Source organism: Squalius cephalus (genome assembly GCF_949319135.1).
Source record: "Squalius cephalus genome assembly, chromosome: 14".
NCBI classification, from domain to species: Eukaryota; Metazoa; Chordata; class Actinopteri; order Cypriniformes; family Leuciscidae; genus Squalius; species Squalius cephalus.
In genome coordinates this window covers 25,071,896-25,093,289 of record NC_137135.1, presented here as the reverse complement: position 1 = coordinate 25,093,289, position 21,394 = coordinate 25,071,896, and the positions used below count along the sequence as shown (strand labels likewise).

At 37.2% G+C, this 21,394-nt stretch overlaps 1 protein-coding gene across 3 annotated transcripts in view; it reads left to right on the top strand.

The window, feature by feature from the left end:
- Positions 1–21,394, top strand: part of drp2 (dystrophin related protein 2) — a 152,430-nt gene that overhangs the window by 85,027 nt on the left and 46,009 nt on the right. For all 3 annotated transcript variants that reach the window (XM_079892909.1, XM_079892911.1, XM_079892910.1), the window contains exons 3-5: positions 7,133–7,289; positions 12,952–13,072; positions 15,801–16,069. In XM_079892909.1, coding sequence (XP_079749035.1) covers positions 7,133–7,289; positions 12,952–13,072; positions 15,801–16,069 — 547 coding nt within the window. The remainder of the gene's footprint in view (positions 1–7,132; positions 7,290–12,951; positions 13,073–15,800; positions 16,070–21,394) is intronic.

Below are 21,394 nucleotides of genomic sequence, written 5' to 3'. Positions count from 1 at the left end.
ATTTGAAAGACTGTTCGCCAGAAGCAGCAACTCTTATTTGTTTTCAAGTAGCAGGGAACGGTCGCAACTCTGTCGTCATTATGTTAAGCCCGCCCCGCCTACTCTATATGCGATGTGATTGGCCTGACCCAATTTAGGTTTTTACAGCTCAGAAAGTCAATGGAGAGTTTGCTGGAAATCAAACTCCATCCTGATCTCATTGGTATTTGTACTAATGTATTTGTACTGAAAGAAAATTGCGATATTTGATCTTCTCAGACTACTTTGCTATGAGAGCATAGCAAATTATGTCATTGGAGTGCCCAGTCTATTCTTTGCTATCTGCATCAAACTAACTTTTCGTAGGTTTATTATTTCTCTAAAATCTTTCAGTTATAACAAGTTATCAGATTATGCATATCGCAATGTGTACATTTAAATACAGGTAATGGCATATTTTATTAATTGTATTTATTAAATACAAATAATTAAATTTTCTATTAACCTAAAAAGATTTGTAACATTTGTACATCACTGAAGTTGTTCATACATAAAATACATGTTTTAGATGCTGCAATAAAGGCGAAAAGTGATTTAGTAAGACGTCTATGCAAACGTAAGAAAATGTATGTGTGCTAGAACCACATTTTACACTCAAACACCTTATTTTACTAATGCATCTATGACCTTGGGTTACATCTACTGTAAATTGTTCTGGATAGAAGCATTTTAATCTGCTTAAATTGCTCCTGCTTATAAGGTTCTTTGGATAAAACGTCTGCAAAATAAATAAATGCCAATGTAAAAATCTTTTAGTACAAATGGCTCTGAAAAGGCATGAATTGTCCTCAAGCAATGGCTTGCATGTGTGAACACAGTGAAAGTAGCTCCTGATTGGCCTCTTGTATTGATTGCTATTTCCTATGCTAGCCATCATGCTTGATGGTTCATATTGAATAAGCGACGTTACAAGACTGCCAGAGCATTGCGCACAGCTGTTACCTGTTTGCTTCCCAATTGCTAGCAGTCATGGCCAGCCAGGAGTCACACTAACATGCCGTCCAGCTCCTGCAACGAACCGATCCAGATGTCTCCAGCATGTGCCATCTCAGTACTGCTATCCAATCCATTAAAGCCCCCCATTAATCTCCATTTGTTAACCTGAGTTTGCTACCTGGAGCCAAGCGTGGAGGTCTATAATACTGCCCTGCTCTGATTCCATTGGGATTTTATTTGTTTCTCCTCCTCTGTAAAAATGACCATGGGATTTGGATGCTTGTCCGGCAGAGGCATTGTTTGATTTTGTGGCTTTTGGAGGAATCCCCATAAAGCCTCAGAGAGAGATGAGATGATCGATGCTCTAAGTCTGAGGATTTAGAAGGGCTGCAGAAACCCAGCAGGCTGTGCAGGATGTGTACGGGATGTAATGTACTATATCTGTGATGGCGAGAGAGGCAGAGAGATGGTGTGCATTGCTCAAACATGCCACAGGTTTGAGATGCTACAGTCTTGCTGTGGATGCTCAGAGCTCTAGATGCAGGAACTGCTCTGAGTCAAATGTGTCGAGAGGACAAACCTAACAAGAGGAGAAAGAAATTATGATTGCATCCAGTAAATGGGTGTAACAGTACGAGTAAAAAGTCTCTTTTTCTCTCTGACTACATTTACATTTAATTTGGTAAACGTTTAAATACTATAGAAGTCAATTTCTTCCTCAGAGTAAAAAAAACCTAATTACGGTAATTACGACTTTGTTTCATAAATATGGCTTTATTTTTTGTAATTGCAACTTTTTTGTATCTCACAATGTGATTATATATTTTAATGTGACATCCACGTCAGCGGAGGTGAAAGAAATAAAATAAAAATCGCCCATAGCTCTCCTTCTCTTAACACTTCAAAGACAGTTAACCTATCAAAATAAACCACATAACAGAATAAAGGTAAATCAATGTCCATTTCCCGCCAGTCCTGTGTAAACTACAACGGCACACATGTTTTTTAACAAGTTTTTTTATCCAACCTTATGGTGATATTCGGAGCGGAGCACATGAGAACAACAGAGTCTTATAGCTGTTCGCTTAAAAGATCTTGCTCGCCTCTCAAACGTCCAATTTCAAAACGGTTTTCACAGGATGAATTTTGAGTTCGAATGATACCTAATCTATGATGATTACTAAAATATGTGATTGCCAGAGCGCCAATCGTCCCGCTAGCAGGACGTGACAGTTCATTAAACCCGTTTTTCTCAAAATTCCGTTTCTGAAAATCATAGCGATCAGCCGACTTCAGATAACCATAACTTTTGTTACAGACCAATGATGAAAGAAATACAAACAGATTTGGAATATGGTATCAGCTTTAATATGGTACCAAAACCTGTAATAGGTCAAATTTCACCATGTGGTGGGTTTTCCCAGATCGCATCACATGTGCTTACATTTTACATTTTTCTAATGTAATAAAAAAAAAACTTGTTCAAATTATTGAATTATCAGCATAACAATTTGTGTGAAAAGCTGAATTTGATGCTGAAACCGTCTGTAGGATGCAGTTCACATGTTAAGTGTCACAAATTTGGTTATTTGATTAGTGACCTAAAAATCTTTAATTATTTGATATTATTCCTTTTGTTCTGTTTATTTTTATAGTCTTCTGTGTCATAACTTCTTCATTCAATCATAACAATTCTTAATTTTATATATTTTTTAAAGTACTAAAACGTTACCAGGTTTAAATGAAGAAGAAAATCTTCAAGATGGTTTCAGATATGGATCCCACTTTATTCAATAGTATTTACGTTTATTGATAATTGAACCTTTGGCACTGTTTGCACCAACGGCTCTATTTACATTTATTATAATGTTCAATTAAAGCTATAAGTCCTAAGAAGCCTTGGTTTGTAGTGAATTTAGAACAGCTAGGGGCATTGTTAGGCGCGGAGCGGAGTCCATAAAAAATATTTATTTGAATATTATTGCAGTGGCGCAGTAATACTGATGTAACGAGGTCACAGGTGTATGTTTGTAGAGTACTTTACAGCGGTTTCGAACACGGCTCAACCAATCAGGATCAAGAACCAGAACAATCCTTTTTAGAAGACTTTTTATACCAGTGCTTGACACTTACAACACACTAACATACTTTAATTTACAAAACTACAAAAAACAAACGTTCCTGTAATTGTATCAAAAGCAATATGTGCCAGTTATAGCTGAAGGCTAGCTGTGTGACAAAAGGCTCTTTCAAGAACTACAAGAACGAGATCTTCAAGAACCTTTCCATTTCCAAGTAAGTTCAACCCATCACCACTGACTAGATACGCTACGTGAACTCATTAAACTCACAGAGTCAGGAGCTTCATTTGATCGTTGATGTGAATATAGTGCAAGAATCTACAGCTTGCTCTGTGACCCCAGCAGAATTTTCCTTGGGCTCAATTAAATTCTTTTGTCTTTGTATGTGTGTGTGGGTGCATATGTGTGCTAATTTATCCGCTACACAGTCACACCAGTGGAGGAGGTGTGTGTGTTTGTTTGTGTTTGCTACTGCGTGATGAAGGAGCCTTCAGGCAACTATAGAACACACAGGCTCTCTAATGAAATGTTGGCAGCCTGGCTGCCTTTATTGAGTCTAATAACACATCATTATAGGGAGCGCTGTGCCCACCCTCCCCCAGTACAATAGAGGTCTGGACAGGTGAAGCCGGTTTCTCATTTGACTTTTCTCTCTTTTCATTGTATCCCTCCTCTTGGTCTGTAATTATGCAGTATATAAGAGCCAATGCTTTCATTTTTACTGAGAATGTGATTTCGCTCTGTGATAATTTTTCTTTTATGTGGCATTGTTTTGTTTGAAAATATTCTTAACAAAGCTAAATGAAACATATGTTTGCCTAAGTTTTGTAAATCTAACTGATGTCCTAATGAGCACGCACTTGCCTGACAATTGGCCTCTTTCTGCGAATTATTAAAAATAACAAGCACATTAGTGTTTGGATGTCCCAGTGGACACTGTCGCTTCAATTATGACTAAGTGGAGGCTACGATTAGCCTTGTTGAAAAAAGTAATTCCTCAAAACAGTCTGTGTGAACCCGAAGTGGATTTTCGAATGAAGATACACTAAGGCCAACAATCACTGTCTTTTTACTTTGTCATTTAACGGACGCTTTTATCCAAAGGGGCTACATATGACACAGTCAGTCCCGCTGGAGCAACCTGGGGTCTTGCTCAAGGGCACAATGATGACAGCTCATGGATTGTGGAGTTTGTACCTGTTTTTTGGGTTCTGTCTGGCCCAGATCCTTAAAGCTACACCATCTTTGATTTGGTCTTTAGAGCTCAGTAGCTGAGAATGGAGCTTACATTTGCACCAGTCAAACCAATAATAAAATAACAATAATAATATATTTCATTTAAATAGTTTGTCATCCTGCGGCCCCCTTGGACGTTTGCTAAGACCCATGTTTGAATTTAGGGGGAAAAAAGTATAGCAGTGTTTCCATCCCATTTTGTTCACTAGAACAAAATCGACAGTGTTGAGCAAGTTTGTTTGACCAAATGACATGACATGAAAAACATGACTTTTTTGATGCACATGAATTTATTCAAGAAATGTTTCCATCATAGTTTTAATATGCTCATGTCTTCTTACCGTATTATAAGACGTATTACGTCTTATCTACTTATCCACATATTAATTTGGTGTTTCCATACGGCATTTTTATGTGTTGTTACAAAATAATCATATGTAGTTGGAAACCCTGTTTCAAAGGGTGAATTTTTTTTCTGTCATTGACATATTTTTTTTTTTTTTAGCAGCGTCAGGAAAATCTGAAGGTCGTCTGTCATTTTGACAGATTACACTGAGGGTGATCAATTGTAACTTCAACTTCTAGAACAAAATTAAAACTGCCACAAGAAGTCTGAGGCCGTTGATGCGTTTGATTACGCATAGGCGAGCATCCAGTTTAAGAGAAAGGTTGGAGTTCAGGCAGATACGGAAAGTCGATTGAGTTTTAGTAATTTTTTTTTTTTAACTTTTTTTGTTCATATTTTAATGGTAATTGTATTTTGTAATATTGCGTTGTTAATATTTGCCTGTTCAGGCACAAAGGTCTTATTTTAATGGCCTCCACTGTCACTACAGGGAGACAAACAAACATTGTGGTGTTGAACACGACAAGTGACGCACAGTCTCTACAAATCTGTTCTCTTCATAAATAAATGCATAAGCCTATATGCTCATGCTGTAAGTTCATGATTAAAAATGAAAAAGTGAACAAAAACAAAAGCTATAAAATGTTTTATTATCATTAAAATATTAACATTTAAATGACGGGTAATATAGATTATGACTGAATTTTCACGACCCTCTCTGTCAAAATAACGGACAATGAGAAAGTCTAATGCAACCACTACCCAGCTAATAACCTGTTTTGGAGAATTATTGCACAAAATAAGCCCATTAAGATCCATGCTAAAGCACACCTGAAGCCAAAAAACAATAGTAGTAGTGACCTAGTAAAATATTGCTGAGATGAGCCCAAAATATAGCTTTTTATCCACATTTCAAAGATATATGTGCTGCAAATCTGACACTGCCCACACTTCAAACAGCAGTGTCCCTGCAGCAAAGCAGCATCATGCTGTGAGGCCGCTTTTATATCAGCAGAGGTTGAGCATCTTGTTAAAATGAAGGAAGACAGGATTCTGCAAATACTTGGAGCTGAATTCATGATCCCAAACACAAAAAAGCACGGTAGTGGCACAAAAAGGTGAATGTCCTGCAATTGTCTTGTAAAATTGTGCCGCACAACCATCATGCGACTAACCCTTAATGCATGGCCTGGAGAAAATCTGAATTGGTACATACACCCATGACTTAATGCGGTCATCGCTGCATTACCTTTGCAATGTTTTGCAAAAGTAGTGCAATTACTAATATAAAATATACTGTATTTTAGTAATTAAAAAATATGAATGCACATAACATGAATGAATGCACTATATATTTTCTCTTCTCGTTTATCCCTTTGTCTTAGCTATTTTTTTTTCCCGCGTTCCCTGAACTTTGACAATGCTCTTGAGTGGCATATAAAAGGCTAGAAATAATGCAATTGTGAGGACACTGGGGGTTATTGAAACAAGGTTTTTCCTCTCTTAATCCTCTGTACAGCATCAGCTTGGTTGCTGACAGAACCAGCCGGTCTCTAAAACAATTCCAGTCCGTGTGTGCAGGTAGCTAAACGACTCACTTTATATTTTATTTATCATCATGTGAAAATGTGATTCCTGCAAACAAATAAGATTTTCATCCCACGATTTCCTCCATGTAAATGCAGGGCAATGGGTTGAGACATGTTTTTCTGTTTCATTACATGCTGGGACCTCACAGAGATGTGTTATGCTCCTCAGTATATACATTTCTCTTCTTTTGACATGCCTGGGTTGGAGATGGAGGAGGGTTACTACAAGTGCAAGTAGCCTGTGGTGTTTTTTTGATCCCATTTCCTGACATTTCTTTTTTAATAGATAAACAGTGGATTTTAAAGTCTACACACCCCTGGTGAATCAGCTAGTTTTTGTGATGTCAATAATGATACAAAAAATTACAACCTATGCAATGCCACTGAAAACAAGTGACATATTTAAGAGAAAAGAAAAACTGCATAAGTGTGCACACCCCTAAACTAATACTTAGTTGAATCACTTCAACTAATGAACCTTTGATTTTATTTCAGCACTCTGTCTGTTTGGATAGGATTCTATCATCTTGGCACATCTTGACTTGACTCTTCTTTGCAAAAATGTTTCAGATCTGTTTTTTTAACAGTTAATTTAATTATGAAATGAGTAATATTTATTTATTTATTTATTTTTGTGTAGATACTGTACTTAAGAAGCCTGGTAGAGACCAGCATCCACATGCATCCAAACATATGCTGTTGTCTTGCTATGTTGGCCTGTTCACCAGGGAATAACATTGCAAAACCCTCAAAAATAATAAAACAGAAATGGTGACAAGGTGCTGTATGAATATGTCCTGAGATTCCATATATGGACAGTTTTTCATTGCTGTGATCTCAGTGCTGTCTAAGATTTGACCATGGGTCCTTGCCCTGTGGCGGGCTGTCGTCTGCTGTGTTGGCAGGGTACGGCTGGAGGCCTTTTCGGACAACAGCGGGAAGCTCCAGCTGTCCCTGCAGGAGATCATCGAATGGCTGACAGCTAAAGACGAGGAGATGTCCGAGCAGCTGCCCATAGGTGGTGACGTCGGAGCGGTGCAGCACCAGCGGGAGTTCCACCAGGTTGGCTTAACACACACGTACACTTATTCATGCTGTCATTCCCCACATTAGCATATCTTTTCTCTTACTGACTTTGCTCTTGAACACGGTTAATCGTGTCATCTATCAACATAACAGAATCAATTGAATATTTTAAGATTGCAATATGGCAGCAGGAGTTCAGACAGAATGATATTAAAGATTCAAGCCCACCTGCCTGTAAGCTAATAAAAAGCCGCTAAATCCATTATCAAGATGCAAAAGTAGACCTGAAGGAAACATGTTAATTAGAAATCTGAACCCCCCCCCTCTGTTTCATAAGCCACAAAGAGGTTCCAAAGATCACTAAAAATAGAACAAAGAGAATAGTGACACCAACAGATGCAGGAACAATAAATAAATGTATGAAGAGTTCAGATGCAAAAGCCTCTAAGTGCCATCTGAAATTTTCTTCTAGAATGACCATTTTTATAAAGCTTGTATATTTAAGTTAAGTAATTTCACATAAATGACAATTAATAGGTAATTTGCATTGCCATTTAAGTGAAATTATTGAACCTAAATATACGAGCTTGATAAAAATGATCATTCTAGAAGAAAATTTCAGATGGCAATTAGAGGCTTTTGCATCTGAACTCTTCGTATGTTCTCACATTTTTCTCTCCAAGTAAGGAATAGTTCACTAAAAGACCTTTACTTGTGTCGTTCCAAACCCATTTAAAATTATTTCTGACATTGGAAAACAAAAGGAGAAATCGTTGAAGACCGCAATGTACATTGAATGGGTACGGATCTTTCAAGCTTCAAAAATGGACACAAAAGCACTAGAAAGAAAGAACAAAGAACTGGTTCATATGACCTTTTGTGTGATAAACAGACCAAAAATGACATTATTTGCTGATAATCTTCCCCTCCAGTGAGCTGCTAACCATTGTTACCAGATCATTGAGTCAGTAAGTCACTCGAGAATCAGTCAGATTTGTTAATGAATCATTCAGAATTGGATTACCTGATTCATTAAGGCAATCAGACTCAAAAGAGTGATTCATTCACAGATCACACGTCATGTTTCTCTGATGAACATGTGAACCAAGGAAAGCTGGGGTTGGATGTCAGGATTTTGTGTCATACGGGTTGGAAACGATGACAGATTTTTTCATTTTTAGGTGAACTATCCCTTTAAATATTTACCACTCTCCTGTGCATACACATTATGTTCTGCATTCAAACATGTTATTTTTCCCAATACACAAACTCACATTGCCAAATAAATACACACCTTGTAATTGGTCCTGTACTACTGCAGGATACTGCTTCCATCTTAGCACCAATTTCCAATGCTGTCAGCTGAATAAAGCAGGAACAAATAGGGGATTGAGAGGAAAGATAGAGCAAGAGAGTGAGAAAGAGAGAGAGAGATAGCAAGCTCTTTCTTCCTGTGACTGACACACTGTGAAATCAGTCTCCAAATTAACAGGCCTGTGTCTTATTGTCCCTTTCTTGGCTCTCACTTATTTCTCCCTTACTGCTCCCTTTTGGCTCTTAATGAAATTTGTTCATGCACATAATGCACATGCATGCACTCCTGTCCTGCTCTATCATTCCACCCGCCACACACTGTTCTCTTTTCCTTCAATTCATGTATGATGTTCATGTTCCCAATATGCCACATTGCCCTAAAACTTTTCTGACGAAGCAGAGAGCAAAATCACATATGCTGCTCTGCAGAGAATTACAGCGTTTTAAGAAATTTGAATTATTGATCATTAGTGGATTTCTTCCTCTGTGTTTTAATGCGATACTCTTTTTGTCTTCCCCTGTGCTAATTCTTCTGCGTTTGTTGACATATTTGAATAGTTTGGATTGGTTTAAAAACTGTATATATTGAAGCTTGTCCAAACACTCTAGACTGAAAATATAATGGTTTCCCATGAGTCTTTCAGGACTAATTACATATTATCATTAGTTCTTAGTGACTACTTAGTTGAGGAAATAACAGAGACATCACCAGACAGAAACAACCCTTTCTTGCAGCTTTTCCTACACATGTATAATTAATACATGAGTGATCTTAAGTCTTTATTTTTAGCTACTATTAAATTTTCACTTTAAGTGGAATAAAAACATTTTCAGGCCTCAGTTATTACATGGAATAGCAAGACATGGGCAAGAGGGCTTTCCACAAAGACCCCTCATGAGATTTCAGCAGCACAGTAGTATATTTTTACTTTTAGCTGTTTGATTTCAGATTCCAGTTTCTTGGTAGCTAATTCAATTTGCGATTATTCAATTTGGTTATAAGGACATGATACGTGTTACTGGGAGTGACTCCAAATACGGTTGCACAGCCATTTTTGGGAATATCCATAACCAGCATGCTGTGTAACATTGGGTAATTCCTGTTTGTTATAGAAGATTAAATTAAAAGTAATCTCTTCTTGCTATAAGAAGATTGAACTGTTGGATTATCCAAATAAATGAGTTTAAGAAGAGGTGGGAACATTCCCCTGATGAATTAAAATTGGCACGATGAATAAATGTTGTTGCCCCTTGTAACTATAGGGAACACTAGAAAAACTTGTGCTTAGGAGTTAGGAATTTTCTCCATTATGGATATATGCATAGTTCATGTCTGGTTTGAGCTGCACATCACTGCATTAGGAACCCAAATTGGACCCTATATTCTATTGGACCCAAGATGTTTATAATGGTCTATTGCAGGGGTTCTCAACTCTGGTCCTCGAAGTCCACGTTTCAAACCTGCATGAATTTGTCTTCTGTGGAACAAAAAATGTCTGAATTGGGTCCAATATTTTTTGGGATCTCATTGACTTTCATTATATCAGAGCTCGAAATTAACTTTTTTACTTGGTAGCAATGGTGCTCCCAAATTCAAAAAGTTAGGAGCACCCTCCAAATTTGAACTTTAGCTCTGCCAGTAGAGCGGCACGACCGGCAGCATCCTGGCAATTAAAAGCCTTAATAATTTAACCTGATGTACCTGATTTGTTTGCCACACACTTGTACCTGTATTCTTTGTGCTTGGCTCTCTCTCCGTGTTTAACCAAGCTCTCGCGCTTAAAATGTATTGATTCAGTTGCGAACGCTGTGTCACCTGCAAACTCTCCCACAGGCTTTACAGTGAATGCAATGCATTGAACCATCAGCATAGCGGAGCCACTCTAAATCTTTTAGCCACTCTCTCCGAAAGATGTACAATTTCTTTTCAGCTGGTGGATCCACATTAACCACATCACCAACTCTGACTTTAGGTGACAGAGTTTACAAAAGAAGAGATTACAAAAGAAATCTGTCACCGTTTCATCTTCTCTCTTATTCGGCCTTTTAAATTTTGCGCGGTTGTCAGCTCCCTGTCACGTGACAACGGAGTGCAGTGAAATATTAACCAATCTAAAATCTGCTTTAAAGTTAAGAACATAAGGATGAAGTTTGATTAGTTATGTAACGTTGGATAGAATGATGTTCCGGCCACCGCGTATCAGCGCACATAACGTACACACTGTGCAGTAATTTTTAAACGTTTTGTAGAGAAATGAAAACGGGTCGCACCACAACCATTATTTGCACTTGCACAAATGCTCCCAAATATATTTTTAGGTCGCACAGATTAAATTTCAGGAGCATATGCGACCAAAATGGTCACAATTCCGAGCCTTGTATATGGACAAAAACAGTTCCTAAAAATATCATCTTTATATTGACAGAAGAAAGAATGTCATACAGATTTGGAGCAACATGAGGTTGAGTAGACAATGTCAGAATTTCCGAGTTGTCAGAAGTTACAAGTTACCATTGAATGTTCGGATCAATCTTGCTGGAGTATATTAGCAGAATAGCAGAAGAACTATTCACTTCTTGTCTTTGTAGCAGAAGAACTCGCAGGTTTCGGGTGGTTTCATGAATATCTTCGGGTTCGGGTTTGTAACTAAGAAAAACTATATATTCAAGTAATTTATAACTATATATGTCAGTCTCTGATGCTGTTCACAGGAGCACCACGACACATGGGTGTGGTGCTGACGCAGGAGCTGGCCAATACTGAGCCGGCGTTCTGATGTACAACCTGGAAGCGGTGCACTGTGTTTACTACGTGATCAGTGTCAAGAGACTGACACTTGAGAGAAAAAATTGTTGAATAAAGTCAATTTAAATAAAAAAAATATCTGTCAACTCTGCATATATCCTTCGCGAACAATATCGCACGTTTGTCGATGGAGCGGGTTCAGACCATACTAAATGTTCTGACCGAGTTTGTGCAGGACAAAGCTCTGAGGACATCAGAAGTTACAGGGACTGATGGCAGCTGTACAAAGTACACAGGCTACACCGTAATTTAAATTTTAAATGGACAGTAAAACAAAAGGCAGAACACCATACAATCTGATAGGTAGCATTATTTGATAGAACTCCGGCACAGTAACTTCATATTGACGCGCGGCTAAACAAAGGCAGAGTACCGTAACTCAATTTGAGCATTCCAAAACAAAGCCAAAGAGCGCTAACTGGTGTTACGGTGTTCTGCCTTGGTTTCTCATAGGCTTTTGGAAGTTACTGTTAAGACAACCCATTCTTTTCTCGAGAAAACAACGGAATATCCACATGATAAAGGAGGTCTTGAATGTGCCAAAAATATCAATAACTCATTTTCGACCAAAAACTAAGTTATGTTCTTTTGCCTTTGCACGGCAGTGTAGTCACATGAACTATTTTAATGATGTCTTTACTACCTTTCCGGCCTTGAAAGTGGTAATAACATTGCAGTCTATGGGGTGTCAGAAAGCTTTCCGATTTCATCAAAAATATCTTAATTCGAGGTCTTACGGGTTTGGAACGACATGAGGGTGAGTAATTAATGACAGAATTTTCATTTTTGGGTGAGCTAACCCTTTAACTATGAGTCCGATAAGGCAAACAATTACTGAGGGGAAACGTATTACAGTGCCAAATGATGCAAGGAAAGCTGCACTGCAAAGTGTTCTACATAATAATTACAAAAATATTCATCAGTCACAGTCACTCCTCGAGCTTGCTGGATAACAGGTCAGCCAGGGGATAGCACAAAATTATACATAAACCTCTAAAATTACTATGCAATAATCTGTGTTAAGTGAATGAGTGTAAACTTAGCACAGCGCAAATCAAAACACTACATCATACACATTTTCTAATATTTGATATGTATATTTAAATGTTTAAAACATTGTACGAAACGATAAATAAATGTGTAAACTATATGAATGAAATAAAGCACGATAGCAAGTCAAATGGCTGTGTTGCCTCTGTGCGTCTCTCTGAATCAGATACATCAAGTGGTAGAAAATGTATATATGTAAATGTTTTAAACCTTGTATGGAATGATCTTGTCATTTCAACCAATAAATAGCTCGGCGGTTATGGGCAGTGTAGGTTTTACAAAGCCGCCTTGGCTTATGGTAGCAAGTATACAGGTACATCTCTACAGCGACAAATTTCGGGTTCATTCTTAAACTTTAACAGTACCTGTCGGGTCGGGTCAAACAATCTCAGGTACGGGCCAGGTTAGGGCTTCAGTTTAAAGCCTGTGCAGACTTCTAGTCAGTGATGCTGCTTTCATGTTTATGCCTGTGCATGATGTTTGATCACGTTAGTGTTATACTAAGTAAACATCTGCTCTTGTGTGCAGGGTTTCATGGAAGATGTCAAATCCAGAGGGCCCTACATCTACTCAGTGTTGGAGTCGGCTCAGACCTTCCTGGCACAACACCCTTTCCAGGAGCCTGAGGAGACGTTGCCTGACGGCAAAGGTCTGTGCCCTAGAGATGAAAAGTGGTTAATGAACCATTTCGATACATTTAATCAAGTGTCATGATGTTGTTTTACTTCGGCTCCTGAAAAGTTAGTCACATGATATTTAGGGCTGAGGTAACTGGCTCAAAAACAAGGGGGTCCTGTGCCAGTCAATCAACTGCCACTAGCAATGTTTCCATTAATTTAGCTTTTAATTAATTTAGCCTACATTTTTAGCCTAATTTAGCTTAAAGTTTTAATTTGGAAAAATCTGAATATTTAAAAAATGTCCAAATAAGTGCTAGTGATCAGCCACAGATGCCTGGGCAGCAACGTGTCAAACAGTTCAAGGAGGTAATAGTACACTGCCAAAAACAATGGTCATGCGCACATTCACGAGAGTCAAGTTCCCATGGAAGGACAGTCTGTGACCCGACGTATGACGTAGGCGTACCGTAAGCTTATTTATACTAAAACAAGTGAACAAATTTTAAGTCTTAATGTTATGCACTGTTGTTTCTTAAGTACATTTATTTTGTATAAATGTTTTTACATATTTTAAACGGCAAATCAGACAAAGTACTAGGTTTTTTTTGTATAATTTTGAGGACATAATTTTTGGACGTTTTATGACGCAAACTCTGAATCAACATGCACCAATGCAAATTTTCTATATATTGTAATCATGATGTTCACAACTTGTAATCATTACTTCTGTAAGCCCGTCTAAATGGCAGGTCCAATGACGGTATCCGATAGAACGGGTGAAGGTCTCTGCGCGTTATTGTCTTTCCGCGTTGCAAAGTAATTTAGTTCCAATTAAACTTATCTGACTCCATTTTATCACAACCTCGAATTTAGGTTAGATTGCCAATTGGTTATTGGTCAATTATATAATAGTTTAACAATACATTTGATTGTTCTATTTAACTCTTTACTTTATATTTTACTCGTTCATTTGAGCTATGTCGCTCAGAGGTCCTCACGCCTTCTGTTTAACGCGGGTCTTACGATCACAAGCTCGTCGGTTTTTGGTCAATAAACAGAGGTAATTGGCTAAATACCTGAGATGGTCACATTCGTGCTTACACAATCAAAGATACTTTGGTATATCCCCCATGGAATTGCATACACTTGAATTTAAGGTAACGTTTACTTCAGGCAGAGGTATGCCACTACTACAGATATTAATCGACCAACATTACTTCTTTTATAATAGCTTTGGATTGGCCATGCCGTGGTTTCCCACGTACACTGATCTAAAGTAACATTAAATTAAAACAGAGGTAAGACACACCCAAATTTAGGTTGGTCTAGCAGCATTTTTGCTGTCCTAAATGGAAATTCACTTCTTGTCTTTGCAAACCAAGTACACTTGAATTAGTGCCAAATATTAGTCATCACTAATCTGACACAGACTTGCGGTAACATAGAAATCCGTTTAATCTATTCGGGAAAACAATTTCAGAGTAATTCAGAATAAAATCAAATGTAACAATTTATTATGTCAGGTAAATGTATCTTGCCAATTTCATAATCAGTTCAAAGATAATCAATAATACAATAACATCAAATAAAGAGTAAAAGATGTAGGCTAAACCCGACATTTAGAAAAATACATAATGCTGAAGTCTTTGAGGTCCTTCAACATTATGGGCTGATCTGAGTTACAGAATCGCCCTGAGCCTCTCGCTGTATTTCCTTAAGTACTCAGATTCAGACAGAAACTTCTTTCCCATGGAAACATTTGCTAACAATGGGAATTTGCATTCAGAGTTTACACCCTTTGGGAGCGGGAGGCCATTTGCCTGGAAGACACACCACCCTCTGTGTGCAAGTCATCTCTAAACTCTTAAAAACTTTATTACCTTTTGTTTTACTTCTTTGGGGATGAGACCTTTGTACCAGTCGCACTGAGACATTTCAAATGATACCAAACATGTATAATACTGTATGATAATTATTAACATTAAACCATATAGATTTTTGGGTGAATATCTGGTGGTCCGAGTCAATCGCCTCACCCATATTGTCTCTCTTACGCTGAGTAAGAGAGACAATATGGGTGAGGCGATTGACTCGGATTCTAGTTTCTCGAGAGAGAGAGTCAAATGTTAATTTCGAGAAAGGTCCTTTGTCTTCTCGGGGAGTGGTCGTTCCTCAACCAGACTGTCCGGCATTTTCTAATTTCTCAATTCTTACACTTCAATGAGCTCATTGTTTCTGCTGTAAATTTTTTTAATTCTTTTTATATATGTACATTTCTAAGATACAGTTCTTGTACACACTTACCTCTGATAACAGATTACTCTAAATTGTAATGGAGACGCCTGCATTTTCTGTAAAGCTGCTTTGAAACGATTTGCATTGTGAAAATTGCAACAGTATACAAATAAATGTGAATTGAATTGAAATGTGAATTTGCATCTTGGTGTTTCCATCCAGCATATTTTATGCAATATCCCAAAATCACATAAAAATATGTGGATGGACACCTGGCTATTGGCGGATAGCTCTTCAGGTAGTTTAACCCAACATTAACTCAGCACAGGTGCATTACAATCCCTGATGAGAAGCTGCCTCCCCTCATGTAGGTCATCAGCCCAATTCTGCATCCACATGTCATCATGAATGTGTCTGTGTCATATGGAGGAATTAATAATAGAGAGATCAGGGCTGTTGTTTTCACTCTGTTGGCTCATTTCACTCTGTTAATCTCCATTCTTCCCCTCCTCTCCATCACAGAGCTCTCTCCTCGCCGGCGAATGCTGAATGTAAGTCGCTCTGTGTGGAAGCAGGCCAACGTGGCCAGTGACCTGTGGGAGAAGTTGACGGCACGCTGTGTGGACCGACACCGGCACATGGAGCGAACCCTGGAGAGGCTGTTGCAGATCCAGGCTGCCATGGAGGAGCTGGCTGCCGCTCTGGAGCAGGCGGAGGGGGTGAGGGATGCCTGGGAGCCTGTAGGAGACCTGTTCATTGATTCGCTGCAGGACCATATAGATGCTACCAAGGTAATACGTCTTCGGTGACCTGATCACAAGTGACTAATGCAGACAAATCACTGTTTACACATTTGTGATTGGATTTTTAAAAGGGATGGTCTCTGATTTGGTGACTACATGCATCATTTGCTACTTCATTGTGTTACTACATACACAAAGCATAAAAGAGCACAAAACAAGTCAGCACAGCACAGTTCAATCCCCCTGCATATTTGAAGTTTTGAGTGGAATTCTTGGTTATTTTAGTCATTCATGTCATGCTTCACATGATCTGTGTCCCTGCATGATGATATCAGGAAAACCTAAGAAGTTCTGTGAAGTTACCATGTGTCCCAGACTCCCAGTTATTTTTTTAAAGCTGCTTGTATTTGTCAAAGTTTATCCATAATATAGACACAATAGTTGATTGATATGCAAGTAGGCAGTTGTCTAGGATTGATGTAAACTACAATGCGATAAATTAGGTCTATTTTGGTAGTAGCAAATGAAACTTTAAAAAATATACAAACTGCAGTATACATCTTGCATTGGTAGGAATGTTTAGGAGGTGAAAAAGTAACTTGAATTTGACTTTTGTATGGTTGGCTGCTGAAACCCTGTGATGCATGTACCCAATTTACTTCTAGATGTGCTTCTTTAAATAGATAAAGATAAAGAGACTCAGTGTGCATTTATATTATCGCATGCATGTTGATATCTTGATGTATTATGTGAGGTATTCTGATGGACTTTAGATATTTTTACAGTCTTTTTTCATTTGTTAGTGGACCTCACATGTCCCTCAATTATTCATTACTAATTCTAAGAATTTCAGCCAGATTGCAATGGGACTCTCCACGGGGCATAGCATGTCTTTCACTTTTTCTCTCATTTCATTTCACTGTAGGGGTCAAGGAAGTGATTTTTTTTTTTTTTTTTTTTTTTTTTACTGTGAATGTGTGATGTGATTTGCCTCTGATGTGAATTATTTGTGTTATTTATATATTTAATTTCAGAATAAGCTTTATTCACCAAGTGTACAAAAACTCACATGGTATTTGTATGGTTTCCAGGAGCTCTGGGTGCTTATAGACATGAATACATGTATAACACAAGAACAGAAAGGGGAAAAAAATTAAAAGGTTGAATTAAAATAAAACTCTAAAAGAATAAACATCTAGATTGTGTAAGCAGTAGATTTAAAGTACAAAATAAATAAAGTTTCTTTATTGGCATCTATGGTTCCATGAAGAATCTTTAACACCCATGGAACCTTTCCATTCCACAAAAGGTTCTTTAGATTATTAAAATGCTCTTTACACTAAAGCTGGGGACACACTTAACGACTGTAAGTCCGATTATGAATGTAATTTGATACTTAAGACTGATCATGCCCAAACGTGCCGTGTCAGAGACAGTTGCGTTCAGTCGGTATTCACTGTCTGTGTTTAAAATCTGCTCCAGTCCTTGGAAACGGTGTGTAAGTGTGTTCAGTTCAGTCTTAGAATGTTTCAGCTAGTTGTTACGTGTGTCCCAGGCATTAGAAAAACAGGGTTCTTTTAAGAACTGTTCACTGGTAATTGGTGCTTCAATGGCATCACTGTAAAAATCACCTTTATTTTTAAGAATGTATGTACAAATGCACATTAAGTGCTGTATATACGATTGTATACTGTTTTTTTTTTTTTTTTACATAAGTATCTAATGCCTATGTTGCCTAAACAATATAATTATACTGAACTATAAAAACAGGTAGATAGTAGTAGGTATCCTAAAGTGGTGTGGAACGGATCCAGTAGCTGTATCTGTAACAATCTCAAAATTATTCGTATCTGTATTCGGATAAAAGCAGAAGTGGACAGGGCTTTAGCCGGTAGTTCATAAAATTACTTAAGACCGTTTTAAATGTATTTTTTTCCCCTTCGTATTTATCATTTAACAAAAATGCCTTGTGTAACTCATAAAATAATTATTTTTATTATAATTATAGGCAGTGCTTCGAGATGTAGTGCGAGTTCAAATCCCGGATCGGGGACCTTTTCCAATCCCAAAAAATAAATATTTAAAATCTTCTAATTAGAGCAATAATACTAAAAGTTCCAGAGGAACTTAGTGTACAGAATGTCAGGACAATCGTCCATAATTAACCTTAAATAAGAGGAGTTGGACTCAATTATAAAATAGATGATTAGAGAACATGGAAGTTGCAAGTAAATATTCAGTGGTTGAAACCGGCTAAAACAACTTTTACTATATGCATACAAATGCAAATCTGAACACATTATAATGAATATATTAAATGTTTGCCGTTTCCGAGAGAGTAAGATAAAAATATCATGTAGCCATCATATCATTAAAGATTTAAGACATTTCAAGTAGCGCGTAGAATGTTTATGATTCAATAAATTAGTTGATAATTCTCTTTAAAGGAGAGCTGGTTTCTGAGAGGTGTGCAGAGACTACATGAGACTACTATTTGATTTGTGATCGTGCTGTGCTTATTTAATTAATTCGTGTAACATATCGAACAAGGTTTAAATAATTTAAATAGACATGTCAAATAGTAGAAATTAGGGCTGCTTGATTATGGCAAAAATCATAATCACGATTATTTTGCTCAATATTGAAATCACGATTATTTAACGATTATAGGTGTGTTATATGATCAAAGTCTTATTTCATGTTATGAGAAATTTTAAATGTCAGTGAAATTTTTACAATTATCAATACTTCAGCAAAAACTAATACTTGGTTAATTAATGTAAGTAAAAGTCCTCAAAACAGTTTCAGAAGACAAGTAAACAGTCAGCAGTACAATATGAACAAACAAACTAATCCGACAAAAAAAAATGCAACAGAACAAAAATACAAATTTAATAAATAGTGCTTTAGGTTTTTTTAGGAAGCCTACTAACAGTGGTATTCAGATAAGTGAGCCTACAACAGAAATTAAATAATTAATTGTAAAATAACACTCCTGAATATATTAAATATAGACTAATCCTTATTAAAACTACAGTTTATTCATTAAAGTGTAGTAAGTGATTTCATCTTTGTCTTTTGTTGTTTGATTAGCAATAATCACTGCAGCAGATCATTAGGCTGCTGTTTTTTTAAGAACTAATGCACAGGCCCAAATATACTGTTACACGCGCTCTTTCTCAGTGTTTACATTCACTTAAGACATAACCGAATGTGTTTACGAAGATAATTATCAAAACTTTTTAAGTTTTATATTAACAAATTATTTGACCGTTTAGGTGCGTATCTGTTTAATATCAAGCACGTCCCGCAGTTTAGCAAAAATAGACTGCATTTTAAACACTCTTATTTGGCTGATGTCAAGTTTGGGCTGTTAGGAAGGAACGAAACTGCACCGTTGTGAAGTAAAGGAAGGTGCATGGGACGGAACGCGGCAGCAGCACAATAATCGTTTAACGTGGATTATCTTGTTTTCATAATTATTGGAAGCCAGATTCGAAAATTGCACAGCCCTAAAATTTGGTATAATGTACTGTAGTATTTGAGTTGATATTACTCTTGCTTGCCAAGCTCTGATTTCTGTGCCTTTCCGAATAAGGTAGTATGCTAGCTGTTAGAAGTAGAGATTGTCTGTGGAATAAAACTTTTCTTGTGGCTGGATGTTCTCTTCACAGAAAACTATAGCATCTGCCTAAGGGCAGAAGTGCAAATGTGTCCTTGGTGAGATGTGATGATGTAACCTGCCTGTTTCTTTAGTCTGGAGATCCTGGAGTTTGGGCTGGTCCACACCAATTGTCATCAAACTATCCTAACAGTATATTGCAGTCTACTTATGTACTGCACTATATGAGATCTAGAAAGCAAATGGAAAGTCATAATCTGTCCAGTGGCATTTTTACTTTCTGGCCGTTTACTTTCTGGATGTCCTTTGTATGGTTTCCAGCCTGCGTGTTTCATGGGTTTCTTATATAGTACAGCTCACTCGGCTTTATGCTGCTATTAGTTTTGCCCTTAAGATACTGTACTCAGTCATTTGACTGTGATTAAACAGAGAGATTAGGGTGATAATAAAAGCATTGAAAGATGAGGGATCTGAATATGTTATCCAGTAATCTACCATGCTATTTCAAAGACTTGAGCGCAAACCGTATCTCCCTAATGTTTCCCCTCGTAATCTACCATTGATGATGTACAGACCTGAATTCCCACAGCTGTACAATAGGAGGTATTTTTATTGACGATATGATCATGGTTGTTTCCGTGGAGATAAGCAGAGTTATTATAAATATGGAACAGTGTATGTATCTATTTGGAGCACCAACTTGTGCATCAGTGAGTCAGATATTCTATTCTGCCGTTCGAGTCCCAACAGATTACTTATTGTGTGGAAATGGTATTTCTGTTTCTCTGTTAATGTAGACATGTTTTTGTGATGTAATGTACTTTTTTGTGAATAATACAGTACATGTCATTGCAGCCATGTAATTAAATAATTAACTAGTTTGTCTGCCTGGAGCTGTACCCTGATGCAATATGTTGAGTTTTTAATTCAGGCTGAAGCAGGACTTAGTGAACTGACATGTTCATGCTACACTCTGACAGGAGGTGGAGCATTTATCAATGTTTCCCCTGCTGTCAGAACCAGCAAGCACATGGTAAGTCATACAGACTTTTTCCATTCGTTTTCCTGTCTGCATGTCAAGGTTATGAACAGGACATAAGATCAAGGCTCCTACAGTTATCGACATGCAGTAGGGTTCAAAAGTCTGAGACCACATTAAAAATCTGGGATTTTCTTTTTTATTTATTCCTGGGGGAAAAACGACAATAACTACATTTAAAAATACCCTATAGCCTACAATTGAGGTCGATACGATTTTTTATTTTATTTTTAGAAATTGATATTTTTATTCAGCAGTGATGAATTAAATTGATTAAAATTGACAGACATTTATAATGTCACAAAATATTCATATTTCAAATAAATGTGGTTCATTTGAATGTTCTATTCAAAGAATCCTAAAAAATAGGGGTATAATGATACACCTTTATATCAAGATGTTGCGATATAAAAATGCGACGAAATATATCATTGATGTAAATGATATGGTTTGAGTTAAATTAGTTATATATAACTATAAATGAGTAAGTGTTATCAAAGTCTCACCCAAATTATTTAATTCTGTCATGTACTCATCCTCATGTCTAAAGATCCAAAAAAAGGTCATAAAGGCAACGTAAAAATAATCAACTGAGCGGTCTAATCCAAATACAAGATGTATAATCCAAATACAGATGTTCAAATGTGTGCATGACGTGAAAACAACATGAGAGTGAGTAAATGGAGACAGAATTAAATTTTTTGGATGAACT